The sequence below is a fragment of the Brassica rapa genome, chromosome A10 (assembly GCF_000309985.2).
Source record: "Brassica rapa cultivar Chiifu-401-42 chromosome A10, CAAS_Brap_v3.01, whole genome shotgun sequence".
Taxonomy (NCBI): domain Eukaryota; kingdom Viridiplantae; phylum Streptophyta; class Magnoliopsida; order Brassicales; family Brassicaceae; genus Brassica; species Brassica rapa.
In genome coordinates, this window is record NC_024804.2 from 994,358 (window position 1) to 1,022,028 (window position 27,671).

General features: G+C 37.8%; 7 protein-coding genes and 2 long non-coding RNA genes across 11 annotated transcripts; 2 read left to right on the top strand and 7 right to left on the bottom strand.

Moving 5' to 3' along the window:
- Positions 1-1,408: 1,408 nt before the first annotated feature.
- Positions 1,409-1,989, bottom strand: LOC117129005 (DUF724 domain-containing protein 2-like). Its single transcript, XM_033282280.1, has 2 exons — positions 1,546-1,989; positions 1,409-1,471 (listed from the first exon to the last, which is right to left on the bottom strand). Exons 1-2 carry the CDS (start codon positions 1,861-1,863, stop codon positions 1,409-1,411), a joined length of 381 nt encoding a protein of 126 aa, XP_033138171.1. The 5' UTR covers positions 1,864-1,989.
- Positions 1,990-2,028: 39 nt separating this feature from the next.
- Positions 2,029-2,967, bottom strand: LOC117129006. The gene is made up of 4 exons (XM_033282281.1): positions 2,659-2,967; positions 2,445-2,528; positions 2,260-2,364; positions 2,029-2,178 (listed from the first exon to the last, which is right to left on the bottom strand). Exons 1-4 carry the CDS (start codon positions 2,791-2,793, stop codon positions 2,029-2,031), a joined length of 474 nt encoding a protein of 157 aa, XP_033138172.1. The 5' UTR covers positions 2,794-2,967.
- Positions 2,968-4,950: 1,983 nt separating this feature from the next.
- On the bottom strand, positions 4,951-7,093 carry LOC117129066. Its single transcript, XM_033282439.1, has 5 exons — positions 6,513-7,093; positions 6,124-6,377; positions 5,955-6,036; positions 5,448-5,832; positions 4,951-5,351 (listed from the first exon to the last, which is right to left on the bottom strand). The coding sequence occupies exons 1-5, from the start codon at positions 6,693-6,695 to the stop codon at positions 5,086-5,088; spliced, it is 1,170 nt and encodes a 389-aa protein (XP_033138330.1). The 5' UTR covers positions 6,696-7,093; the 3' UTR covers positions 4,951-5,085.
- Positions 5,968-11,187, bottom strand: LOC117129068 (muscle M-line assembly protein unc-89-like). 2 transcript variants are annotated; one of them, XR_004452638.1, is made up of 13 exons: positions 9,836-11,187; positions 9,013-9,746; positions 8,868-8,936; positions 8,705-8,779; positions 8,540-8,608; positions 8,323-8,472; positions 8,161-8,232; positions 8,011-8,082; positions 7,810-7,944; positions 7,643-7,711; positions 7,463-7,549; positions 7,025-7,385; positions 5,968-6,941 (listed from the first exon to the last, which is right to left on the bottom strand). XR_004452638.1 is itself a non-coding variant. In XM_033282446.1 (11 exons), the coding sequence occupies exons 1-11, from the start codon at positions 9,052-9,054 to the stop codon at positions 7,119-7,121; spliced, it is 1,107 nt and encodes a 368-aa protein (XP_033138337.1). In that variant the 5' UTR covers positions 9,055-11,187; the 3' UTR covers positions 5,968-7,118. The 2 variants fall into 2 exon arrangements, 1 of the variants encoding a protein (XP_033138337.1); XM_033282446.1 differs by having other exon boundaries at positions 5,968-7,385; positions 9,013-11,187.
- A 302-nt stretch (positions 11,188-11,489) lies between these two features.
- Positions 11,490-16,420, top strand: LOC103844510 (autophagy-related protein 18g). The gene is made up of 9 exons (XM_009121298.3): positions 11,490-12,018; positions 12,373-12,834; positions 13,041-13,478; positions 13,711-13,956; positions 14,042-14,863; positions 14,945-15,096; positions 15,284-15,411; positions 15,518-16,021; positions 16,122-16,420. The coding sequence occupies exons 1-8, from the start codon at positions 11,839-11,841 to the stop codon at positions 15,967-15,969; spliced, it is 2,880 nt and encodes a 959-aa protein (XP_009119546.1). The 5' UTR covers positions 11,490-11,838; the 3' UTR covers positions 15,970-16,021; positions 16,122-16,420.
- LOC103844511 (omega-hydroxypalmitate O-feruloyl transferase) lies at positions 16,122-17,911 on the bottom strand. Its single transcript, XM_009121299.3, has one exon. The coding sequence runs from the start codon at positions 17,849-17,851 to the stop codon at positions 16,460-16,462; it is 1,392 nt and encodes a 463-aa protein (XP_009119547.1). The 5' UTR covers positions 17,852-17,911; the 3' UTR covers positions 16,122-16,459.
- A 156-nt stretch (positions 17,912-18,067) lies between these two features.
- Positions 18,068-22,844, bottom strand: LOC103844509 (1-aminocyclopropane-1-carboxylate oxidase homolog 5). Its single transcript, XM_009121297.3, has 4 exons — positions 21,919-22,844; positions 19,246-19,649; positions 18,522-18,843; positions 18,068-18,447 (listed from the first exon to the last, which is right to left on the bottom strand). Exons 1-4 carry the CDS (start codon positions 22,024-22,026, stop codon positions 18,196-18,198), a joined length of 1,086 nt encoding a protein of 361 aa, XP_009119545.1. The 5' UTR covers positions 22,027-22,844; the 3' UTR covers positions 18,068-18,195.
- A 153-nt stretch (positions 22,845-22,997) lies between these two features.
- On the top strand, positions 22,998-26,805 carry LOC108870200. The gene is made up of 2 exons (XR_001956730.2): positions 22,998-25,317; positions 25,904-26,805. It is a non-coding gene; the product is annotated as an uncharacterized LOC108870200 (long non-coding RNA).
- Positions 26,093-27,671, bottom strand: LOC108870199. 2 transcript variants are annotated; one of them, XR_001956728.2, is made up of 2 exons: positions 26,982-27,549; positions 26,093-26,677 (listed from the first exon to the last, which is right to left on the bottom strand). It is a non-coding gene; the product is annotated as an uncharacterized LOC108870199 (long non-coding RNA). The 2 variants fall into 2 exon arrangements; XR_001956729.2 differs by having other exon boundaries at positions 26,094-26,321; positions 26,982-27,671.

The following is a 27,671-nucleotide window of genomic DNA, read 5'->3' on the forward strand; positions in this document are numbered from 1 at the left end:
GCACTAATCAACACTGTCATAAATACCCAAAATTATACAATAAATCAATCACCAACAAACAACAAAATGAATATGTAAAAATGCATTCACAATCACAAGCAGCAAGTGACAAACTTTTATTTTCTAAATTAGCTAAAGATTTTTACCTGCCAGTTCTTGGATTTGATTAGAGCACGTTTGATATTTGCTTTTGGAGACCACAATGGAAGAGTGTGATTGTGTTGTCCATCAATTGTATCTCCACCCCAATATAGTGACAGCTCAACTTATCTTCAATGACACCATATATAACATCAACATCTTCCAGCCATACCTTCTTTGGATGTATTAAACCTTTCACAAGTCGCCTACACCCCTCAATAACTTGTTTTTTCTTATGTGGCTTCCTGACAGATTCATAAGCGTACCCAACCACTTCTAAGAATTTGACTGGTACAAAGCATGCTGGTGGAAGATTGTTGTTGCGGAACCAAGCACCTTGCTCAACCCTCTTACAATTTAGCATTTCAAATGCAACATTTATGTGCTGCCAATGTAACAATATAGTTAGAAACTTCATATAGAACTGCTATAACATGGACATCTAGCATAGCTCAACTCAACCTCTTCCTAAACATATCACAATCAAATAGAAGACAGAACAGAGTGTTGATTACCTCTTTGTTGAGATTGTTTTTCTGCATCGTCCATTTTTTGAAAGAACTCTTTTTCAATTTCTTTTCCATTGATATAAAACGGTCTGTAGTTGATAAAATTAACTAGTATCAATCGAAACTTTTACAAAATAAATTAGGAATATTTATGCGAGGACAAAAAGTTGCTTACACACGATATATGCCCCGTAGATCCATCCAGTTGTTAAGCCTTGAAAACCGAGGAAATTCAGGTGTCACAAATGGATCAATTGGAAGGATTACCTCAGGTGTTACAGGTATAGGAGGGTTTCTAGGTCGTATTGGCCTCTTCTCTTCTCGCTGTAGAAAAGGAAGCAAATCTACTGGCTGAGCATTTGCTTTCTTCTTCTTACCAACATGTGGCTTCCCCTTTAATTAAAATAAAGACAAAATTCAGGATCGTTTTTATCTTTATACTTGAATGCCTTCCTAATATGAAGTAAAAATATTTTTTATACCTTTTTTGCATGATCGTCTTGACTTGGTTTCACACTCTTACCCTGCTTTACTTCTATCTGTGAAACAAAACCGATATATCAAACTATTGACCTGAACTTCAATTCAAGTGGATCTTATTCATTTTTATTACCTCTTTTGCCATTTTCCCAACCCATCTTCTGATGGACCAGCTGCTTCATTTTCTTACAAGCGACAGCCTTCGCCTTCCCCTTTTTGAATGACAAAAATTCAGATACATTATATTATCTTAATTCCTAGTATGATGTATAAATATTTCATACCTTTTTATCACCATCTCCTTCACTTGGATTCACACTCTGCGTCTGCTCTTCTTCCATCTGAAAATCAATACCGAGATATTAAACAAATGACATTATTTTTCAATTCAAGTGATCCAAGGCATTTGTTTTACCTTTTTTGTCATCTCCCAAACACCATCTACCCATTTTCTTGGTTTTCGCATCTCAGAATGGTGGAAGTAAATTTGTTCTTTAGAATTGTTCAAAGAGACAAAACACGAGCCATCAAACAAAATGACTTTAACTTTTCCAGCGCACCAGGCACCATTGTCGAACGCCTCCACGTCCTGCATTAGCTCATAACTTTTCTTCGCTCCAGATCTCTCAGGTGGTGGTTGAGGACGTATTCTGTCAATTGATACACGTGTCTCAACACTCCTTTTCCTCTTCTTTTCGTCCAGAGACGGGACGAAGTACTCAACTTTCACCATCTCAACCCCATCAACCAAATATGTTGCCAACACATTTCCTGGATACCATTTATGACAAGTATTGTCATCTTGTGATGAAATCTCCACATTTGCTCCGATCTCAAAGGGATTTTGAACTCTGCTTTCTTCTACATCCTGTGATGGTTTAGATTCAAGGATATCCAGTCATTTTGATAGTTGCTGGTATTTTATTAAAGGTTTTAATGAAAGTAATACCTTATTTTGCTCTGTTAAAAGATTTCTGCGAGCTCGGGTATTTGGCTGTGTGTCGGAAATGTTTGGTGAAATGATCTCATTCATAAGCTCGTGAGTCTCCTGAATTCAGGAATGGTTGAATGAACACGTACAAGGGCTTCCAAAAATTACTTGAAAAGTCCAATTTTTTAAAGAAGGTACCTGCTGCGTCTGAATTGGAGTAAGGACTGGAGTCTCAATATTCTGTTGAGCTATTGGAGAACCAGGTGTCTCTTTCGTGATCTCATTCATAGGCTCTCGTGTATCCTGATGTCAGGAATGGGATTATGAACACGTACCAAATTCATAATTTTATAAATACCAACAGTTTTCAAAATTATACTTGCCTCATTGTTAAGTTGTTCATCTGCTTGATCTGCATTGGCTTCACCTTGTCTGGAAGCCGTCTCATGAAATGGAGTTGTGTCAGTCTGTGCAAGTACAACAAAAATTAGGAAGGCAAGCCTAAATATGTATAACATCTTCCAAAATTACTTGACAACTCAAAACTGAATCAAGAACTAGATAAACATTAATTTTAATTTCCGAAAAAAAAGTTACCTCATTGTTTGGAGTTTCATATGAAGTAACTCTTTGTAGTTTCTCTAGGTTTGTCACACGTTCTTTAATCTGTTTCCTGTCTTTTTCAATCAAACACAAACGATCGTTCATGATCCTTAAATTATCTCCCACCATCTCGCTGATTCTGTTGATCTTTGATTCCAAAGACTCCTCCTGATACGATAGAAGCTTGACTCATCCCTCCATTCCCAAACAGTAAAGATGCTCTTCTTATTTCTTCATTAGCACCGTATAGGTCTACTGACATGTTTCGCCAATCTCTAATTTTAAACTTATAACCTCTCTTGGATAAATCGGCCATGTCATCATCCAGATCTTTATTAGCTTCGTCTTCCATGCAAACATCATCTTCTGGATCATTAGAAATAGGAGGTAGGATGCATGTGACCTTAAGCTGAAACCATAAAAATAATTAGCTTTTAAATGGAGAATCATAAGGCAAAACAGAAACAAGAAAAAAATAATGTAAAAACTTACATGATCTTTGATTTCAATTAGAGAACATCTATCAGCTGTGGAGAAGCTATTTGAAGGTACTTCTCACACAAAAATATTGGGGTAGACGGTTGAAACGCTCAGAATAGGAACAACTTGACTGAATGCATACTGTAGCAAAGGTACTGACTCAAGTATCCATATAAGAAATGCCATAGGGAACCCTTGCAAATCATAATTGTTTTTGTCGAGGCTTTTGTCGACAGCTCTCTGAAGTGATTTTAACAGCAAATTATAAGCTGTTCTCCCCCATGGGTATGTCATCAAGACATCCATATCCTGCGCTATTTTCACATAATCCAAAGTAAAAGTTGTGCCACCGTCGAGAAGGCTCTTCTGTAGTAGTATGCTCTCAATCAGGAGGAGCATTGCAAGGCAGAATCTCTCATCAGAAGCATCTTCTCTTGTGTTTCTGAGCTGCTTCTCCACGTCCTTTACTGTATGAGTACGCCCTTTTAGGAAGTCCCACTTAATTTCTCGGTTCCCTCTCGTGGTTCTCTTGCTTCACCACTACATTTCAAACCAGTCACCATGTGGAATTCTCTTATAGAGAACCTCATTGGCTGAGCACCAAAATGGAACCATGCTTCGTGTCTCTTCACTGTCTTGATGCTTTTGGTGAGAACTGCGTGCACTATCTTAGCTGATAATTTCAAAGACCTCTCTCCAAGCTTGATCACCGGTCCCAAAAACGTCCCTCTTATTCTGTTGAACTCATCATTTCCTAGAATTTCCTTAACAGTTTTGATATAAGCAACTATCGAGTGTTGGTTTATCGATATCGTCTTCTCTGGCTCTGATCCAATCGGATACCTCAGCTCAGGCAGTGCTAGTCTTAATGGTAATGGATCTCCCATCTTGTTTCTATCCTGCGTAAACAAGAAAATTTTATTTGTCTAAATTAATTAAAATCCAATTTTCAGGAAGGGTTTCCTGAAAAATACAAATCCTTTCGAAGTCTATACACATGCTTTCACATGAACTAGAATTCTACGAATCATATTAGGTTAAAACGAGCAAGTCTATACACAAGCAAAAACCAGGAGACCAATCTCTCAGAAAGAAACACACATAAGGTTGAATCTGCAACATACCTTCAAGAGATAGAGCTCTAGAAATGGTTTTTCTCGGAGAATAGAGAGAGCTCGCGTAAAAGATCGAGAGAGAGAGAGTTCTGGAGATGGGTTTTCGTCGGAGATCGAGAGATATGGAGATGAGAGAGAGATTCGAGAGGCGGAGACGAGTGAGATTCGAGAAGTTTGAAACGGCGAGAGTGTTGAGACGGCAAGAGTTTTGTTTTTTTTCAATCGAAATGTATTGTTTTGGAAACCTATCCTATATTAATTGGGTTAAGTATGCTTATGTAATATTCTTTAACAGATGATTCTCCTCAGACCAGCGGTTAAACCAAGGCTTTTTATAACTCAAAAGTCTCTCTATCCCCGGGTTCGATATGTGGTGGATTCAAAATCTATTTTAATTCTTTTTTGTGTTACAGTTTGGAGTTAAATAAAATTAAATGTAATCCATAACAGATGATTCTTCTTGGCCTAGTGGCTAAACTCCCACACTATCCAAATACGCAGACTCTCTCCCTCTGGGTTCGATCCTTTGTGGTTCTAAATTTTTGTTGTCTGTAAACATCACAATTTTAAGCTTACCATATACATGTCCAATCCTTAGTATATAATCTCATTTCATTCTTTTTTACATTTGAAACACTTAACTTTTTTTCTGGAAACCCATCCAGAAACAATATTTTAACCTTCCAAGATATATGATACCCAAATAAAATACTTGATATCCTTCCAATCTTTCTTATGTAACCAGACGCCAACAACATAACAAAATAAACAGTCATAACTAAAACCGAGTCTTAACTAAAACAAAAAATGTTTTCATGCATCATTCTCATTTCCCAAAGCTCTCATCCACAAATTGGTTGAAGATCTCACAAGACAAGGTTCTCCTTAGCTCCAATGCATTGTCATCATTAATCTTTGTCATGTCTCCTATCTTCAATGACTGGCACTCCAGAATCTTGACAAGAAATATCCCACAGTTGAAAGGATGTTTTGTCTTGGGTAAACCTTGTGCCTGCTCAATCTCAAATGGAATCATCTTCACCTTATCTACCTCATCACCAGAAGATTCCACCAGCAGATTAGAAATCAACACTGTCATATTTAAAAATCAATATCAAGATAGAATCAGTTGAATATTTCAAACCAAGAAACAGATGAATACATCAAATACAGATTGTTTATACATACCTGCCAACTTTTTCACTTGAGGAATATCAATGCTGTTGCTTTCCTTTTGAAAACAATCATATACTGTGATTCTTTTCTTCTTCAAATGAATTTCCATCCCAATCCAGACATTGCTTTTTTTTCCAAGAGTAATCCCATACACAACATCAACATCTTCTCCCCATGTCTTCTCTGGATATACCTTCCCTCTCACAGTATCTTTAAATAAATCGTTGAAAATCTTTTTACCTTTGACCTTTTCTTTCTTGTAAGCCAAATCATCAGAGAGCAAGCAATGCAAGAACTCCATAGGTAGGAAGCACGCCTTTGGAATCTTGTAGTTGTGGAACCAAGCAGCATTCTCATTTCTTCTGCAATTTAGCATTGCAAAGGCTCCATCAATGTGCTGCAAAAAAAAAGGCAAACATTATCTAATTTGTTACTATATAATTCTTGAAACTAAACAAATCCTTCCTGAATTTTTTTTAAAAAAAAAGCTCAAGGCAAGAACATATGTAAACAAATTACCTCTTTCTTAAGGTCCTTTTTTGCATTTTCCATGCTTTGAAAGAAAGATTTCCTTATCTTATTATCATTGATTGATAGGGACCTGCAGTCGATTAAAGATTCAAAGGAATTACCAAACCTCTTATACATAAATATAAGAATATATAGACAAGGACAGAAACATGCTTACGTTTCATGCATGCCGGGCTTTAATGTCATCCAATTTTGAAGCCTTGAAAGCTTATGTTCCGCAGGAGTTGAAAACGGATCAACTGCAGGTATAATCTCAGGTATTACAGTTAAAGCCGGATTTCTGTCAGACTTGAATGGAGTTTTTGTGTCTCTAGATCGTTTAGGCACCCTCTCGCTCCTTCTTAGGAAAACATTATCCATTCCTGAATTTTGTGATGAGGCAGCAGCTTTCCTTTTCTTATCAGGCTTCACCTTTAATCAAACAATAGACACCAAGCAAAATATTATCAAATTTGTTGCAATCGGAATTTCTGGAAACCATTCCTGAAACTAAAATGTATGTATATCAAACAATTCACGTGAAGTATAATTCTAGTTATGATTTACCTTATCTGCCATCTTCCAGACTCCATCTTTCCATTCTCTATGAATTCGCAAATCTGAATGTTTGAATAGAATAGTTTCCATAGAAGTATAGAGACACACCGAGTATGTGTTATCACCAAGTACCATGCTAATTTGTCCGCTGCTCCAGCCATTGTTGTAGAAGGCTTCTACCTTATCCATCATCTCAAAGGATTTTTGGTCACTAGTTGGTGTTGCAGGACGTATTTTGTCAGCCGTGATAGTATCCTGAAGTTTCTGAAGTCTATGTTGGTCTGTGAAGAGTGTCGTGTACTCAACTGTCAGCTCCTCTAGTCCTTCACACAGTTTAAGATCAACAACCTTTCCTGGATACCATATTTCGTCATCAGTAGACAAAATTTCAACCTCTGCGCCTATTTGAAAGTGAGCTAGAAGCCTGCTTACTTCAACCTATTAAAAATGAAGATTCAGTAACATCAGCGGTTTTAAATTGTTAGAATAATAATTAAAGATCAAATATACTCGATGCATACCTCGTTTTTTTCTGAAAAATCTATAGCACTTGTCTGAAGATGCTCTGTTTGCTGAGTAATAGGCGGCATCTTCGAAACATATGTGGAAACTAGCTCAGTAGTAGGTTCTGTAGTATCCTTGAGATTTTTCTTCTGCTTGATTCTGCTCTGATGGTGTCTCATCGGATTGATCTCCCTCACTTGTCTGAAGGTGCTGTGTTTGCGGAGTAAGAGGCTGTGTCTTCGAAACATCTGTGGAAACTAGCTCAGTAGTAGGTTCTGTAGTATCCTTGAGATATTCTTCCGCTTGATTCTTTCTGCTTGATTGTGAATGCTCTCCTTCACTTGTAGAAAAATATTGGGTCGCAGTTTCTGTCTCACTCTATAAGACAAAAGTAAATGGTAAGAGTTAGTTGAATAGAAAAATATTACCTAAACATTTTAAATATTTCTTCTTACCAAAGCATTCTTATTTTCTTCAATAACTAGTGCAATTAGTGAAGACAATGGAGAGGAAGGTCTGTAATGCACAGCATGTGTATCCTCCTGTAATAACAGTAAAATAAAAGAGGTAGTTATGAAGAAGTTTCTACAATTTAAAATTCAAGTTGTACTTATGAAAGACATTTCTATGCTTACCTTTTTATTGTTTGCTGAAATGATCTCAGTCAATGGCTGTGTAGCCTCATACGTTTCCTCTGTTACCGTCTGCAAAAAAAACAAAAAAAAGTCAGGTAGGGGATCAAAAACACGTACAAAAGCTTTCAAACATTACTTGAAATCTCCAAGATTTTTTGAACATTTACCTGCTGTTTCTGAATTGGAGTAAAAACTTGAGCCTCAATACTCTTTGGAGATATTGGAGAAGAAGGTGTCTCATTCATTTCCAGTGTTTCTTTTTGCAAAACTTGAGTCTGAGCAGCAGGTGACTCAATCACAATCTGCAAAAAATATCAGGAAAGGCCATCATGAATACATTCAATTATAATTTCTAGAGTAAATATTACCTCATCATCTGGTTTTCCTTCTCCTTGATTAGTTTTGGGTGGCGTTTCATCAGTAGAGGTTTGTGTTTCCCTCTGCCAAAAATTAGAAAGGTCTATATATGTAAATCACCCAAAACTAATTGTAAACTCCAACTGTCATTGAGCATATACCTCTTTTGTCAGATTAGGAGTAAAAACTTGAGTATCAAGGGCAGGCGTGTCATCCGATGGCTCTCTCTCAATCTGTAAAAATTATCACGAAGTCAATCCAGAGTACGTTCTAAAGCTTCCAAACATTAACTTAAAAATCCAAGATTTTTTTTGACCATGTACCTGCTGAGTCTGACTTGGAGTATAAACGGGAGTTTCAATACTCTTTGGAGCTATTGGAGAAGAAGGTGTCTCATTCATTTCTACTGTTTCTTTCTGCAAAACTTGACTCTGACTAGCAGGTGACTCACTTGTTAATTTCTCTCTCACAATCTGCAAAAAAATATCAGGAATGGCCATCATGAATACATTCAACTATAATTTCTAGAATAAATATTACCTCATCATCTGGTTTTCCATCTTGATTAGGATTGGATGGCCTCTCACCGGTAGACGTTTCTGTTTCTTTCTGTCAAAAATCAGAAAAGCCTTTATATGTAAAAAAAAATCACCCAAAACTAATTTGTAAACTCCAACTGTGAAAACAATATCATTGAGCATATACCTCTTTTGTCAGATTAGGAGAGAATACTTGAGTATCAAGGGCAGGAGTTTCATCATCTGATTCATTCATTGTGTCCTGCAAAAATCAAGAATGCATTCTAGAATATGTACAAAAGCTTCCAAATATTACTTCAAAACTCAACAATATTTTATTGGTTACATACCTCATTTGTCAAATTAGGCTGTTGAGACATTGGAGATAAAGGCGTCTCACTCGATGATTGCGTGTAATCCTGCAAAAATCAGGAAGGCATTCAGGATTTTGTACAAGAATTTCCAAATATTTTCTTAAAAATTTTGAGCATATACCTCATTTTGTTGAGACTTTGGAGATGCAGGTGATTCAATCATTGTCTCCTGCAAAAATCAGGAATGCATTCAAGAAGTACAAAAGCTTTCCAAATATTACTTCAAAACTCAACAATATTTATTGGTTACATACCTCATGTGTCAAATTAGGCTGTTGAGACATTGGAGATAAAGGTGTCTCACTCGATGGTTGCGTGTGAGACATTGGAGATAAAGGTGTCCCACTGGATTGCTGTTTGTCAAATATTAGGAAGGCATTCAAGAATATGTACAAGATCTTCCAAAAAATACTTGAAAATGCAAATGTAAAAGAAGATGTTTTGAGAATTTACCTTTTGTGTCACGTTAGTGGGAAAAACATTGTTGTTTCCTTCCAACTTTGACACACGAGCTCTAAGATGTATGTTTTCTTCTTCCAGTAATGACATTCGATCCTTCATGCTCTTCAGATTCTCCTCCATTACCGTGATGATCATGTTCACTTTTTCATTTACTGAATCCTCATCAATCGGAGTAGAAGCTTGGCCAGTCTCCTTATTTGCCATCATTTGAATAAGAGCATCCAATGTGTCAAATGTGTCTACACACCTATTTTCCCAGTCATCGGCTGTAATCTTGTACCCTTTCTTTGTTACATCTTTCACTGTTTCCAACTCGTCACTATATTTGTCTTCAATGGAGATATCATCTTCTGGATCATGAGGAATAGAAGGTAGTATGCAATGGACCTTCAGCTGAGAATATTTCAAAAAAAGACCAATGAGAAACATATTAAAAAGAAGAAGCCAAATAAACTGAGAAACATATACTTGGAAAAGCTTACCTTTGTATCAGCTTCAACCTGTAAAACCCTATCAAGTGATGGATTCTCTACCTCAGTGTATTTTTCACACAAGTAAGTCGGCCCAGGAACCTCAACTGTTGGTACACACTTACTGAACTTATCCCTTAGCAAAGGAATCGACTCTAGTATCCAAAGAAGGAATACTAGAGGATAACCTTGCAACTCAAATTTGGATTTATTCTCCAAATGATTCGCGACAGCGTTTTGAATTGACTTCAGGAGCACAATGTAAGCCTCTTTTCCCCATGGATATGTCATATCCTGTGCATTTTTCGCATATTCCAAAGGAAAACTCCCTCCTTTGCTCTTCCGCAATAATATGCTCTCTACCAGGATGAGCATTGCGAGGCATATTCTCTCCTCATAAGCATCTTCTCTTGTGTTTCTGAGCTGGTCCACCACGTCACTTAACTTATGACTACGCCCCTTTAGCAATTCCCAATTAAATCTCTCGGTTTTCCTTCGTGGTCCTTCTAATGCACCACTACATTTCAAGCCTGTCATCATATGAAATTCTCTTATAGAGAACCTCATTGGCTACGCACCGAAATGGAACCAGGCTTCATTCTCCTTGACAGAAACGATGCTTCTAGTGAGAATGGCGTAGACTATCTTTGCTGATAACTTCAATCCTCTCTCACTGAGCTTCATTACAGGTCCCAGAAATGATCCTCGGACTCTTATAATCTCATCTGGTTTTAGGATGCTTTTGACAATAGAGATATAATCTGAACCAGAGTATTGGTTGATTGCTGACTTTTCCTTTGGCTGTGAACCAATAGGATACTTCAGCCCTGGCAGTGCTAGTTTTAGAGGTACTGAATCTCCCATCTTGTTTCTATCCTGCGTAGACAAGAAAAAAAAAATCCAATTTTCAGGAAGGGTTTCCTGAAACAATACAAATACAAAACAACACAAAAGTCTTCATTTGCTTCGCTTGTTAATAAGAACGAGTAACACACAAATCAAAATCAAAACGCAAGCTTCCCAAATTTTAATTCAAAAACCCTAATTTTAAAAATTTACCGATTTTGAGAGTAGAGAGTGTGACGCTGATGATTAGATAGCCGGAGAAGATGATTATCGAGCCGGAGAAGATGATTAGCGAACCGGAGAAGACGATTAGCGAGCCGGAGAAGATGATTCCCGAGCCGGAGACTTCGATTCCCGAGTCGGAGAAGATGATTCCCGAGCCGGAGACGACGATTCCCGAGTCGGAGAAGATGATTCCCGAGCCGGAGACGACGATTCCCGAGTCGGAGACGACAGTGCCGGTGAGGGTTTGAAGATTCCCGAGGGGAGAAGACACGATTCGCGATCGAATGAAATGAAATGTTTTTTTTTTCTATTCTTATAACAAAGGGTATAAAGGTAAATTACCCCTTTAATGAAACCTATTTTTGTGACTTCTGATCCTGAATGCTAGTTTGGGGAGGAAAACTTCAAAAGGTGCTATTATTGACAATTGCCCATATTATAAAGTAATAATTAAAAGACTTAATGAACCATGACGATTATTATCCAAATAATTTAAAATTAAATGATAACGCACACAGTCTGTAAAAAAAAAAGAAGAAGAAAATGGCGGAAAAAACGACTTGGTGAAAATCGCTTTCTCTCGGTCGAGAAAACGAAAGGCTTAATATAAGAGAAGTAGACGAGAAGACAATTTTTCTTTGAGAGAGAGAGAGAGAGAGGTGTTGTTGATTAACGTTTGCTAGCTTTCGATTCAAGTCAAACACTACTTAAAGCTTTTCCCATCGATAAATCAATAGATAGAGATCGATCGGATAGAACCGTCGGATGTTACATCTGTTCGTCGGTGATTATCGGCGGAAGCCCTCCGTGGTTGAGTCTGGGGTTCTGGTGGACGGTGATGACGGTGGCGGTGGATGATCGAAGCAGTTTTTAATTATTTGTTAGTTGGTTGTGAGAGTTTGTTGGTTTGTTATATAGGGTAGTTAGTTGGGGGTTTTGAGAAGATGATGAAGAAAGGGAAAGGGAAGAATACTAGTAGTGGCTTGTTACCTTCTTCCTTTAAGATCATTTCTTCTTGCCTTAAAACTGTATCCGCCAACGCCACCAACGTTGCCTCCTCCGTTCGTTCCGCCGGAGCTTCCGTCGCCGCTTCTATCTCCCCTGCAGAAGATGACAAGGATCAGGTCTCTTCATCTTGCTATTTTGTTATATCGTTTAAAAGCTTTTGACGAGTTTGGGATTGACTACGTAGGCTTAGTAACAATCTGCAACTGCTTCGTTTCTCTTCTCATCTGATTTTGTCAGTTACGGTTGGTTTTAAATTAGGGTTGAAACTCTGTGAAATTGGGGCTTGCAATATTTTTCAATTAGATACATGGATGGATGGATATGATTATATCTGATTTAATCTGCTTTGTTCTTTATCTGCATCTCTCACTTAGCTTGTGTTGAATGCTTCGCATGCTAATCTAACTTTATTCTGGTAGTTAGTATCTTTGGTAATTTCATAAACATCTGAACTTTGCTTTCATGAGCAGGTGACATGGGCTGGCTTTGGCATTCTCGAGCTGAGTCAACATATCACAAGACATGTTCTCTTACTCGGCTATCAGAATGGCTTTCAAGTCTTTGATGTTGAGGATGCCTCTAATTTTAATGAACTTGTCTCGAAACGCGGCGGCCCAGTTTCGTTCTTACAGATGCAGCCATTACCTGCTAGGTCTGGTGATCATGAGGGTTTTGGGAACTCGCATCCGCTTTTGCTGGTTGTTGCTGGGGATGACACAACTGGCACGGGTTCGGGTCAAAGCTTTTCGCATAATGGTTCATTAGCGAGGGACGGTAGAGTTGACTTTTCCGCAGATGCCACTAGTTATCCGACCACTGTTCGCTTTTACTCCCTCAGGTCTCACAGCTATGTATATGTTCTGAGATTTCGGTCATCTGTTTGCATGATTAGATGCAGCTCCCGAGTAGTAGCTGTTGGCCTTGCAACTCAAGTGAGTATCAGTAAGCTTTGAGATGTTATGATTCTTGTGCAAAAAAATTCTTTAGTACAATAGTATTTCGTCTTATGTGATTGGCATATTTGGTCTTGAGACAAAGCTAACCTTGATTGCATTGAACATCGCACCTATAGGCCAAATAACAGATTTGTCTTTTTTCTTCACACCCGGCACTGATGGTTTCTATTTGGTTTATGCAGATATATTGCTTTGACGCACTTACTCTGGAAAACAAGTTCAGTGTTCTCACCTATCCTGTTCCTCAGCCAGTGAGACAAGGGACAACTAGGGTCAATGTTGGCTATGGTCCGATGGCTGTAGGTCCAAGGTGGCTTGCATATGCTTCCAACAGTGCCATGGCCATGAAAACAGGGCGCCTAAGCCCACAGAGCTTTGTTTCTTCACCCAGTCTCAGTCCAAGTAGGGCGACAGGTGGAAGTAGTGTGATGGCCCGTTATGCGATGGAGTCTAGTAAGCAGTTAGCCAATGGACTACTCAACTTGGGGGACATGGGATATAAAACATTGTCAAAATACTACCAAGAAATGCTCCCTGATGGATCTAATTCTCCAGCGTCGCCAAATTCAGTCTGGAAAGTTGGTGGGGGTGCTGGATTGGATGCAGAGAATGCTGGAATGGTTAGTTATATTCTGAATTTGAACATCCTGAGCAATTCTTAGGTCACACTATTCATTACTCACCGTGACAGAGATACTTCAAAGCTCAGAGTTTCCATATGGTTTCTTTCTAGGGTTCCTGACTCAAAGATCTTAATCAATAGTCACTTGCTTCAAGCTTTGTTCCCTCGCTTAGTGTTTTGGATTTAGTTTATTGCCAGATTGTGACACATTTTGAATGCTCGTTTAACAGGTTGCTGTCAAAGATCTTGTTTCCGGAGCTGTAGTATCACAGTTCAAGGCTCATACGAGTCCTGTCTCAGCCCTTTGTTTTGATCCTAGTGGAACCCTATTGGTTACTGCTTCTGTGTGTGGGAACAATATCAATGTCTTTCAGATCATGCCATCTCGTTCGCATAGCGCACCTGGTGACCTAAGCTATGAGTGCGACACTTCTCATGTGCATCTCTTCAAGCTGCATAGAGGGATCACTTCGGCTGTAAGTATACCTTTAAGTTGACACACATGTCCTTTCTTTTTAGTATGCAGTTTTCTTGATTGGAAAATTTCTACTCCCTTAACAGATTGTCCAGGACATTTGCTTTAGTCGTCAGAGTCAGTGGGTGGCTATTATTTCATCCAAGGGAACTTGCCATATTTTCGTTTTAAACCCCTATGGCAGCGATGCTGGGTTGCTACCTTTAAACTGTAAGGGTAAACAACCTGCCCGACCTTCAGCTTCAACTGTTCCATGGTGGAATACTCACACTTTGGCAATTAATCAACAGTCTTCACCACCACCAGCTGTAGCCCTTTCTGTAGTTAGCAGAATAAAATATAGCAGTTTTGGATGGCTTAACACAGTAAGCAATGCTGCGACTGCTGCAACTGGAAAAGTTTTTGTACCATCGGGTGCTGTGGCTGCTGTTTTTCACAAGTCTGTTACTCATGACCTTCAACAGAACTCGCGAACTAACTCATTGGAGCATATTTTAGTATATACTCCATCAGGCCATGTGGTGCAGCATGAACTTCTGCCATCTGTTTCCACAGAATCGCCTGAAAGTGGTTCGAGAGTGCACAGAGCATCACATGCTCAAGTTCAGGAGGATGAATTGAGGGTCAAAGTTGAGCCTATCCAGTGGTGGGATGTATGCAGAAGGTCTGACTGGCTGGAAACAGAGGAACGACTTCCCAAAAGTATCACTGAAAAGCAATACCATTTGGATACAGGGTCGAGTAACTTGCCAATCCATGAGGATGCATGTCTTTCCGTTGACATCAATGGCAACTTTGGTGAAGATAAAACTAGTTCTGAGAAGGCCCCTGAAAGATCCCACTGCTATCTTTCTAACTTTGAAGTAAAGGTTACCTCAGGGATATTACCAGTGTGGCAAAATTCGAAGGTATTTTTTGTCAATATTTCTCATTCTTGCTTATAGCTGTACTTGTCTCTTGATTTTTGTGCTTTCATGATGTGGTGTTAGATTTCTTTTCACGTGATGGACTCTCCAAAAGATAATATTGGTGGAGAGTTTGAGATAGAAAGCGTCCCAGGCCATGAACTTGAAATAAAACAGAAAAAACTCCTGCCAGTTTTTGACCATTTCCACAGCACCAAAGCAACGTCGGAGGAGAGGTAATCCCAAAAGCTGGACTATTATTTACTGTTATCTTGTATTATGCATTTTTTAGACGAAAGTTTCTAGTTGGACAAGAATTCTCACGTGCTTTACTCACAGCCTATGTATTCTCTTTTCCAAGTTTCCTGTTTTATGCTCCCTGATGCATATCTTATGCTTTGAATCATGGAACGTCTGAGATAGGTTTTCCATGAAATGTTATCACGCATCAGCATTGGGATCTTACCAAGCCAATGGAAAGATTTGCCAAGATATCATCAACTGTCACTCGAAGCCAGGATCAGTAGAGTCTGCTGGAAGTTCTGAAGAGAGTAAGTCAATTTTCCTTTCCCTAGTTATCATTTATGAGTATGTTCATCACCTCGTCGATATCCTTTCAAGTTATGTGAAAGTAACCAGTTGGTTTAATTGTAATAGGTTCATCAAAACGGATGGATAATTTCCATGATTCGGATCACATGAACAACTCATTCAATTCTTCTTTAAACCTTTACCCAACAACAAATGGGTTCTACAAGGAAATAGAGAAGGAGAACACAAATGGGTTTGTTGAGACACTTGTAACAGCCGAACTCTACACGGTAGAAGATACCCGGATGGAGAATCACATCACAAATGGCTTCACCACACAACCGGTTCACACCGATAATTCAGTCAATGAACAGATGCTCTCTCCAGGAAAATCTTCTATGAACTTTGGTTTTGCTTTGCTTGAAGAACACTGTAAACCAGTAGCAGATCCAAAAGAAGAACACTTGAAGAAGTCAGATGAAGGTACTAATGGTCATCATATAAACGTCAACAACAATACAGAGAAACCACAAGGAGATGAGATGGTATGTGGTATGGTCTCCTTTGTAGGCGATTGAATCTCATGGTACCACACTCAAAAGCCTCGGGTCTATGTATAAAATATCTATGGTGAATCCGCTTTTCACAACCTTTATGCTATTATGTATTATCTAAGAAAACAGTTGAGAGAGACTAACCTATCTTCCTAATTTTTTGTTGGTTTGAACAGGCAAATAGCTGTCAAAAGTCCCGAAGGCGTTCTGAAGTTTGTAAACGTGTAAAGATCATCATCACTGGCCTTGAACTAATTTTTGTACAGTTGGATCCAGGTAAAGATCATCAAACACCTTGGCCTTGAACTTCACCAGTCGTCCTTTTATTTGTGTGTGGGTTTCGTTTCTCATGGTGATTTCTTCTGTGACTTGTTTCTCGAGTATTTTACAGTTGTCGGAATAAAAATCAACTGCTGTTACTGCAAGAACTGAATACTGAAATCATGTGATAATATATGTGAATGGTGTTTTATTATGGCTTCCTTTTTTTATTATTATCGCATCATTGGCTTTATCAATCATTTAAAGATAGAAGCCGAGTGAACTTATGAACAGCAGAAGGAGGCAAACAAAGGCAAACCACCATGCTCTGATCACCACCAGACTCGACTCCTCCTTGAGGTAACAATACACAAACCTGTGGCGTAGGTCTCAAGTCTATCGGCCCTGCGTAAACCGGTTTACCCCATCCAAAATCTGCAGTCTCATACATCTCAAACCGTGTCCATTGCGTTATCATTAGCTTCCCTCCGAACTCTAATCTCTTTGGCCGTTTCACCTCCACGTAGTCCACCATAGAACGCAAGTAATCCTCTGTTACCCTAACCCTCGCCTCTTGAACCAACCTCGTTGTCTTGGAAAGTGTATCGTTCATAACATTGTTGACACTGCTCGTAGCGCAAGCCAAACACACCACGTTGCCGTAGAACCCTTCTCTCAGTTTGAGAGCTTCGAGTCTTGTTCTTACGTTGACCGAAAACGTGAGCCTGAGATTGTATTCTAATGGCTTCACATCAAGTGCTTTGACCCATGATTTCCATATATGTGCAGCCATTGCATCAAATGAGCTGCACATTAAGCTTGAGTCTTGTCCTTGAGCAATGCTTTTGACCCGACACTGAAACTCCTTGTTTATCCTGTAACATTTCTGCAACGGCTTCGTTTCCCACAGAGAGTTCGTCAGATTTGATCTTTCTTCAACCGCAAGGTACTCATCATGTGTGTACTTCACCATTGGAGGATTCCTTGGTTTGAAGACTTCTCTATCCCAAACCGGCTCAGGGTCTGCAATCAGTCTCCCGTTTTTAGCAGTAGCAGCCCACGAGGCAAGAAACTGCATAGCTCCAAAACCATCGCAAATGCAATGGCAGAGTCTAATCCCAAGGCTAAACCCACCACATGTGAAGAACGTTACTTGAACTATAAGTAACGGCATCTCAAGTATTTTGTAAGCTTCTTCTTTAGGATAATGAAAGATTAACGGTAGCCAAGCTGGATTTGGCACTGTGAGATCTCCAAGATAATCTAAGCCCATTGAAGAACTCGCTGACACCATCAACGCACCTTGCTCTGCGCCGAAGAAGACTTCTAGCTTCCCATTTTCAACTTCTCTTAACCTACCGGAGAGTGGATAGTACAGAACTAAAACCTCAGCAAGAGCATCTTGAAGCCGTTTAAGTACCAAAGATTCTCTGTTTTTGGTTTGGTCATTGCTAGATCGGTAGAAATAAACGGAGGGAGTGAGGACACGCGCTCCGACCGTATCATCAAGGTTTGATAGATAGAGACTATGGCGAGGAGACTGATCTGCAGGTGTTGGACTTGATGGATGTACAAGAAACTTGCTGTTGATGGTGACTGGGATATGGAGATGAGAGAACTTAAGTTCTTGGATACAAGAGTCCATTTTTGATAAATTAAACGAGATAGTTTCAATCTTTTTTGTTTTGTTTTGTTTTGATCTTTACACCAATACGGTACCCCCATATTGAAGAAGAAGGGACGAATTTGTAGAGAGAATTCAATTAGCTAAACCGGTTTTTGGTTTAGGTGAGAGATAGGTTGCAGGTGTTGTTCTTGCATAGTAAACTGGTTATTTATTTGTTGTATCATCCAACAAGCATGAGATGAAAAACAAGTTGTGCATGATTATTATTATTATGTCGTACAAATGACACAGTGTAACGACAAATACTGAATAGTGCGACAAAACATGAGTTTGTCAAAGAAGATACTGATTCACAACATGTCTTAGATCCTAAAGTGATGTAACGCAGGAGTACTGATCGTTTTTGACCTGAAGATATCTGCGAACTCGTTGATGGTTAATTCCCTGTACTTGGCAGGGTTTTCTTCAGACAGAAGCTCTTTGATGGGCCCGTAGACATGAGGATTCGCCTTCATAAACGTGCTGAAGAAACATGGCGCTGAAATACGCGGTTCAGTAGATCCATTCGCTACCACTCTATGCTCAGCGCTTATGAACTTGTCATTGGTTATAAGCTGCACATAGTATATTTAAAAAAGATCAAACCATAGATGAAATGAAGCCAGACCTCACAAGTTTTCTTCCAAACCTGGAGAAGATCTCCAATGTTAACGACAAGAGCTCCAGGGACAGGAGGGACATCAATCCAGGTTTGGTCACGGAGAACTTGAAGCCCTCCAATGTTGTCCTGAAGTAGAACGGTGAGAAACGAAAAATCGGTGTGCTTGCTTAAGCCTAAAGTTAGGTTAGGCTGAGGGCAAGGTGGGTAGTATTGGCAAAACATCACTTGAGACTTGGCGCAATCAATGTCCTTGAGGTGATTTGAGTTTAACCCTAAAGCCTCTGACAGAAGCTCAAAGAGCAGTTCACCTAAAGCTTTCATGTGTTTTGAGAACTCCATCATAATCTCCCTGCCACATCAAAACAACTATCCATGCTAAGCTTCAACTTTAGTATATATCATTCCCTAGATAGCTAGCCATTATCAAAAGACATGCATGGTTATAAGATTTTCATAAGTCTATTTGTTTTCCGGTCTGACTATCCATGTTACCTCAAGTTTAAATAATATAATAGACTTTTGCTGTAAAAAAAATCAAAAAACATGTATAATCATGGTTGGTTTTTGGCAGAGTCCGATGCAACATTGGTAGTGAGTCCCAATATTTTAGTAAGAAGCAATATATATATATATAGACATGGCTTCTAATTTTTTGTTATAAAAAACTTATTAAAATTCTAACTTTTAAAATTTCAGGACCGATCATATGGACTTTGATATTTATGCTTAGTAATCAATCATATTGGCTTACCCACAAACCGCAGGCAAATCCTCTAGTCTAGGAGGATCAGGGGCCGTATAACAACCCACAGTGTCTCTCCAACTTGCACCCTGAGAAGTGTAGAGATCAAAGTTACTTGCGTAATAAGTGTCGCTACTGAAATCACGAGTGTAGAACCGTTTCTTAGCTTCCGAGTCTTGCTCATGAAACGCACGGATCCCTTGGAGCATCCTCTCCAACACCTCGAGTTGTATCCCGTGGTTGATCACCTGGAAGAATCCCCATTTCTCAGATGCTTCTCCGATCTTCTCAACCACGCTCCTTCTCCGCATGTCTTGTTTCTTGGAACACAAGCTTCCTCCGTTAAGATCGACAGTAGGGATAGTTAGCTGCGAAGGTGGTGGTTTCAGGCTTGTTAAAGCAGAGAGAGGTGCCACTACAAGAAAACAGCGGTATTCTGACGGACGTTCCGACGGAAAATGAATTCCTCGGAATATACCGAGGAATTTCCGAGGCAATTCCGAGGAAACACAAAATTTGGCTTCCTCGGAATTTCCTCGGAATATTCCGACGGAATTCCGAGAAAAATTCATCTCGTCGGAATATTCCGACGGAATACCGAGGAAACAAGTATTCCTCGGAAAAAACCGATGAATTCCGAGGAAATATTATAGACGTTAGAGAGCCGTTGGAGAGCCGTTGGGGGATTTTAAAAATTCCGAGGAAATTCCGACGAACTAGCCGTTTGCATCGGAATTCCGTCGGAATTTCCTCGGACCGTCGGCAGGATTTCATCTATAAATACAAGCACCCCTCTTCCTCTTCATTCACTCCATATCTTCATCCTCCCTCTCACTTTTTTTACACACGAATTTGATTCATAAAAAACATGTCTTCTTCAAATTATTTTCGTTCTTGGATCGATCGACCTCATTTGGATCCGAACACGAGATTGCTTACGGAAGAATACCAACAAGGTATAACCGAATTCATGGGGTTAGTTCACCGACAACCGGAAGCAAAAACAGGTATGTTAAGATGTCCTTGCTCTAATTGTAAAAATAAAAAAGTTATTAAACAATGGGATGTTTGGACTCATCTATATTTGAGTGGGTTTACACGAAGTTACAAAATTTGGTATCATCATGGAGAAACTGATTATGAACATGGTAGTACTAGCGAACCTCAGCCAGCGGTTAAATTAGAAGATCCAATTAGAACGGATGTAGATTACGGTGTAGGTACTGAGCAGATGGTAAATGATCATTTTAGAGGGGAAGATTTACCCAATGCCGAAGCTAGGAGATTTTATGATATGTTGGATGCTGGAAAGCAACCATTGTACGAAGGTTGCAGAGATGGTCATTCAGCTTTATCATCTGCTACAAGATTGATGGGCATTAAGACGGATTATAATTTGGCTGAAGACTGTGTGGATGCGATTGCTGATTATGTAAAAGGTATTCTACCCGAAGATAATGTAGCTACTGGCTCATACTACGAGGTTCAGAAACTCGTAGCTGGTCTTGGTTTATCGTATCAGGTAATAGATGTATGCAGAGACAACTGCATGATCTATTGGAGGGCGGATGAACAGCGGGTTTCATGCAAATTTTGTGGGAAGCCTCGTTATAAAGATACGAGTGGAAGAGTTCCAATACCATATAAAAGGATGTGGTATTTGCCTTTGACGGAAAGGTTGCAGAGGCTGTATCTGTCTGAACGCACAGCGCAACCAATGAGATGGCATGCGGAGCACTCAACAGATGGTGAGATCAGACATCCTTCAGATGCAAAAGCGTGGAAGCATTTCCAATCAAAGTATCCCGACTTTGCGTATGAGAGAAGAAATGTCTACCTTGGATTATGTACTGATGGTTTCAGCCCGTTTGGCAAGAGTGGAAGACAGTATTCTCTATGGCCAGTCATTCTTACACCATACAACCTACCCCCAAACTTGTGCTTGCGACGAGAGTTTTTGTTTCTCTCGATTCTCGTTCCCGGACCAGAGCATCTCAACGAGCAGATGATGGAGATGATGAAGAGGATGTACCCGAACGAGGTGTTCCCGAACATCCAAGACCCGTAGTTTTTTTTTTTTTTTACCAAAAACTCTGAATGTTTTATTTAACTTTGAATATTATCTACTATGTTTTATTTAATGTTTTATTCAATTTTAATTTTAATTTTAAATTTTTAAATTCAAATTTAAAAAATTTAATTTTTTTTTTAAAAAATAAATTTTTTCGAAATTCCGAGGGAATGGAGTTCCTCGGAAAATTCCGAGGAACTTTCTTCCCTCGGAAAATTCCGAGGAACATATTTCCCTCGGAATTTTCCGAGGGAATGAAGTTCCTCGGAAAATTCCGAGGGAGTTTTGTCCCTCGGAATTTTCCGAGGAACTCCATTCCCTCGGAAAATTCCGAGGAATATTTTGTCGAAACTTCCGAGGATTGGACCATCGGAATTCCATCGGTATATTCCGAGGAACCTTCCGACGAACATATGTTTCTCGTAGTTTCCTCGGAATTTTGTTTCCTCGGTATTCCGTCGGAAATTTCCGACGGAATTCCGAGGAAGTATGAATTTCCGAGGAGATATTTTCGAGGATTTTTTTCGTCGGTATGTCGTCGGAATAGCGTTATTCCGACGACATACCGACGATTTTTTCCCTCAGTATCCCGATGTTTTCTTGTAGTGTGCATGGAACATGGCAGGAATCTCTGTGATTCCTGAATCCGCAAGACCTTTCACTCCGGCTTTGGTCTGGTCGAAAGCTTTTGCTTGAATACAACGATCAGCTAACTCCATTGCTTTTTTTTTTGGTTATGCTTCCTCCTTTCCTTTGCGATAATATTATGCAAATATTTTCCTCTTGCTATGATTTTTATTTATTATTATTATTCTTAAAGATCCAAGTAGTAAAATGGTCTTTTCCTACCAGTGTACGGTCCAGATCCAGAGTGTAATAAGTGCAAGTTGCACTAACCACATGCATGCATGTTTTTATGAACAATTTTTTTGTGCTCCGATTTTTCTTATTCACATATTAATAAGCTGAATATTTATTAGATTTCAACTCGCATTACCACCCAACGACCTCTCCTCCATCATACTATAATTACGTTTGATTTCAAATAGAGGCAAATATATCATTCCTCTATTTAATAGAGGCAAATAACTATTTAATTGCATTCCTCTATTTATAGAGACAAATATAGCATTGAAGAACACATTGGAACAAAAACACTATCTCTATTTTTTTTTTTATTTTAGAGATTTCTATTATAGAAATGGGTTGGAGATGGTTTTAGCGTCAAGATATCTTTGGTTAGGTGAGCTTTTCTCACTACTACCAAGATCACCGTGAAACAACTCCCAAGATATATATGTCATTAGCTATATCATATAAATATACAGTCCTAGCCAAAACTAACTGACCCTACTGTTCAGACTCAGTCAGAGCCCGTTTTGGTGGATGCGCAATCAGACCAGGCCAGCCTCATCATTTAGTTTTGCAACAAGATCCCTGAATTTTAGAAACATTCCCTAATTTAACACAAAATTAAAGTTGGATTTTTTTTGAACCCATTGTAAATGCACCTGTACCAAGAAACATGCCTGGGCCAGGTTAGCAGACATAAATATATCTACCAAGAAACAATCAAAACGTTTAACCATCATTGATATATATGATTAGTCACAAATTACTGGTGAGTTTAATCACAGACGTGTTTTGAAATGCAACATAATCCATGGGTTCCCAATGCTATGAACCAGGCTCTACTATTCCAGAAAAAAAGCTAAATCCGATGCTGTGAGCTGCCTCATAGGTGATATTTGCATATTTGTTTTAAAAAACTGAGCTTGAAAATAACCCCAGATGAAAACTATTTAGGTACACTACACTACTTGCATCTAGTTAGGACCTGCAGAAAACCTGCTGTATTATAGTAAGAAAAGAGGCGTGAGCTTTTAGCTTTTAGGATTTCTTCACTGCCCCAAAGTCATGTCGCTCACACTCTTTTCCAGTCACTTGTACGTAATATTAACATGTAGTAATCAATCGGAGTCAAAACAGTCTTTAGATAAATAATGACCAAATAGACTCACGGTTGGTTGATGTTGATTATAGAAGCAGTCCCTACTATAAAGTAGATGTGAAGGAAAAAAATTGAACCTTTCACTTCTTTTTTGTTCAAATCTTATCATGTCGTTCAAATAATTGAGAAATCTCATTTTGGAGAATAAGAAAAATCGAGAAACCTATAAGCTATATCACTCTCTCTATGGTTTATTACTTTATTAATTATAAAATTTTATGCAATTTCTTGGAGCTGGAGCCTGGAGGCATTATGAAACATGATATTACTGTTTGATATCGTATACATCAAAGAGGGTTTCTGAGTACGATTCAACAAACGAATCCCAAACTCATTTCAAACTTCGATACTTGACTTTCAATGTAATCTTATTGAATCTTTTTGTGAATATATAATATTTTGAAAGGAAACAAGGTACATGCCAAAGATGAGAGTGTAGTCTTATTCTTGATGTGGAGGTTTGATTAGGATAGGAACATGTACAGTAGAAACTCTATAAATTAATATTCGTTAAATTAATAAACACGATAAAATTAGTAAAAAAAATTGGTACTGAATTCTATCGGTTTAAAATATGACATAAATCGATAAAGTAATATGATAATATATTTTAAAAAACCATTAATAAATATATGATCCCAAAAAATCAGAAATTAATAATTTACATATAGACACAATGGAACCAATAAAACATTATATTATTTATTTCACTAGGGGTTGGCCCGCCCTACGGGCGGATGATGTTACATTAAAATTATGTTATGCTAAAAATGTATTTTAATTTTATAAAACATTAAAAATTAATTTTCTAATTAGATCATATATAATTCTAAGCATATATAATTTTCTAAGCATGACCACAAACCAAAAAAGCACAAAAACGAAAGCAAAATTTTAAAATTTTATTTTGAGTTTTTCTAAACTAAAATATAACAATAGTAGAACTATAATTATATGTAGAACTGGACAGAAAACCTGGATCCGGAAAACCGAACCGAACCCGATCCGAAAAAGTAATATCGAACCCGAACCAAAATTAACTAAATATCCGAACGGATTCAAAATTTTGATATTTAAAGAAACTAAAACCGAACCCGACCCGGTTTAAAGTATTTTGGGTACCCGAATGTACCTCGAATAGATTTAAATACATCCAAAATATATAAAATACTTTTAAGTTTTCCTAAATACTTGAAAATATACACAAATAATCAAAATTAAATGTCAAAAATAGCTAAAATATATTCAAAACACTACAAATACTTGAAAGACTATCCAAATATTCAAATCAAACCAATTTATATGTTAATTTTATGTACTTTGACATATGTTATTCAAATTTATATGTAACTAGGGTCGGCCCGCCCTACGGGCGGGATATACTTTATTTGTGATCTACATTATTATTTTGTATGATTTTGTGGTTTGTGTTTTAGGTTTGCATTTGCAATAGATGTGTATGATAATAATTTTTGTATGATAATGATTTTTGTCTTTTAAAAAAATTATAATATTCTATAATTGTATTAAAGATCCAATGCATCGATAGTTTGGTACATTACAACAAATAATAGTATTGAAAAGAAAAAACCTCAAAAAATAATATGGGTTAAGACATATTTGTATGGATTGAAGGGATTCCATTTAATTATATCAGATCAGAAAAGAGTTTACAGTCATAAAATCTAAAGACACATACACATAGAAGTTCTATATCACACAATGCATAGACATACAAAAACAAATGAAAGCTCTCAAAAAACTCTATATCATTGTTTTTATTCATTGTTTTTCCTCATTAGAAAGCAATACATTTTGTTGCTCACAACCCTAACCCATCTTCCTTGGAACCATCTCCATCTTCTCAGCGTGATAGATCAACTCCAAGAAGTGGCCAAGAAGATCATGAGGTGAGAGATGAGAAACATAATGGAGATGCTATCAAGAAGACACCTAGATGCCACACAACATGCTCCAATCATTCCTCCACAATTCCTAGGTGTTTTATTTTAATTTATAATAAATTTAAACTATCCAAAAGTATTATTAAATTATGAAATTATTTTATGAAAATTTAGCTAAAATATGATGTCTCGTTTTTTTCTTGAAAAAATTATGTTGTCAACTTTTCTTATAATTATGCATATTTTTTAAGAATATATAGATTCTGTTAAAAACTAAATTAAGCATTTAATGCACATAATTAAAACGAATATGTTTTATCAACAAATTTGGATTATAAAATGTGTGAAAATGAAAATATTAAAAAATAAGTTACATTTTTTTTTAGAAAAAGGGAGAAGTGATCTTTAATATTTATATTGGTTCAGTATATCTCAATAATATTTGTTTTTTTTTGTTAAAAATCCGGCATTATAATCTCTATGCGGTTGCATATCAATCCTAATGCCTCTGATTTATTGATAAATTGTAATAACCATGCAAGACAACTTATTGCTTCTCCATCAAGATTTGTATAAGTCTTTTTGTTTTTCTTTAACCAAAGAAGCAGTTGTTTTGCACAATTCTATAATGAACCCAAAAAAAAAATGTTATCCTCTGCTCCGATTTTCTTGCTTTGGCAGGCGAAGGTTATTGTAAGACAATTGGTGAAATTTATAGCCACCTAAAATCTGCTTTCTCTTCAGTGGCTGGTGAACAACTTAAAAATTCAGAGTTAGTATAATCAAAATTATATGCTATAATCATACATTATTGTCTTAAGGTATTATACTTGCGTCTTGACTTTAGAAGCGAAGGAAATCAACCAAATGAATTCTACAGAGTATTAATTTATTAGTAGTTTACTGAAACTTCATCTTGAACCAAAAATATTAAAACATAAAACCACATAATACGCTGATAAAAAAAAACCACATAATGCAAAAGTTGTTCCAAACCACTCTGATGTTCAACTTGTTGTGTTGCATAAAAGTAGATCACATGTTAAGTAGGTCCATAGTTCTTAGCTTCTCGGACTTATATGTACCCAATCTTCCAAGCCTGAAATGTAACCGTGATTTAGAACCCATAAGTTTCAGAAAAAAATGATAATAATTAGAAAGTTCATCTAAGCATTTAGCCACAATTAACCAAAAAACTTCAGCCAAGAATCAAGTTTCAGCTAGTTAAGTAATTTTCTATCTTTCAATCTCTCTTATATCTACTTGGGTTATATGCTCTGCATAGATCCTGGTATAGAAATGTTAAGCTCTAGTCTCATTGGAGAGTCTGTATATCTGCGACATGCACGTATATGTACGACTGTGGAATGATTTCAGCGTGAGTTCAATCTAAGTTCAGCGTTTGAGTAGCATCTGCAGATTTGGTCATGGATGCCCACCGAGAGGAGATAGATGCTTCCATGAATGTTATTTTCACATGAAAAAAAGAAAAGAAAAAACAACAACAGAACTATACAATCAGATTCAAACCAGAACTATATATAAAACACTGATTGGTTTTGTTAATTTAGAAAATAGATAATCACACACAGAACCAAACTTTATAGTTTTGTTTTATTATTAATAGTTAGAAACTTCTTTAAGCATTTAAATCGATTTGCAACTAACATAAAGCTTCAGCTAAAGATTCAATTTTGGCTTATTCAAGCTCTGTGAGGAATTGCATCAAACACATAATAAACATTACTTGAGACCAAACCTTATAAAGAAGCTAGAAGGTGTTTAAATCTCGTCTTGGAGAAGGTTGGTACTCTTCATGAAATTATCAGCATGCTCCTTGTACTCTTTAAAGTCTTCATTTTCTGAATCAGAAACTCTTTAGGAAAGTTAGAACAAAAATATACAGACACACAGGCTTCAATCTAGCATGTATTGAGAAAATCAAGAATCAAATGGTTTATAATTTCTGGCGGCATACAACATTCATTCTGAAACAACAATAACAGAAGACAAAACAACATTCGTTCTTGGCATAAGGATCAACCGCAGCCCAAATCTGCTGCTCAGCGATCAGATCAGCGTTTGAGGCCGTCGTGAAACCTTCCCACGCCTTATGAATAGAAGATGAATGAAGAGAACACGATTTTCAGAAGAGAAATGCTGACATATTTATACCAAAAAGCTCACCGCCTTACCGACGCAATCCGTTTCATAAACCATGAGGAAGCTCAATCGTCAATGTTTTTAATGGGATTAAACACAGAATCCATACCGCAATCCGTTTCGAGACAGCAAGGAAACTCGATCGTCGCCGTCGCCGTCGCCGCCGAACAAACAGAAACGAAGAACAAACATGTTTTCACGTATACGGCAGATTAGGATTTGCGAGCAGTATTGCCTGGTTGGGCCGACAGCACACTCTGAATTAGGCCCAATAGCATAGACGGAT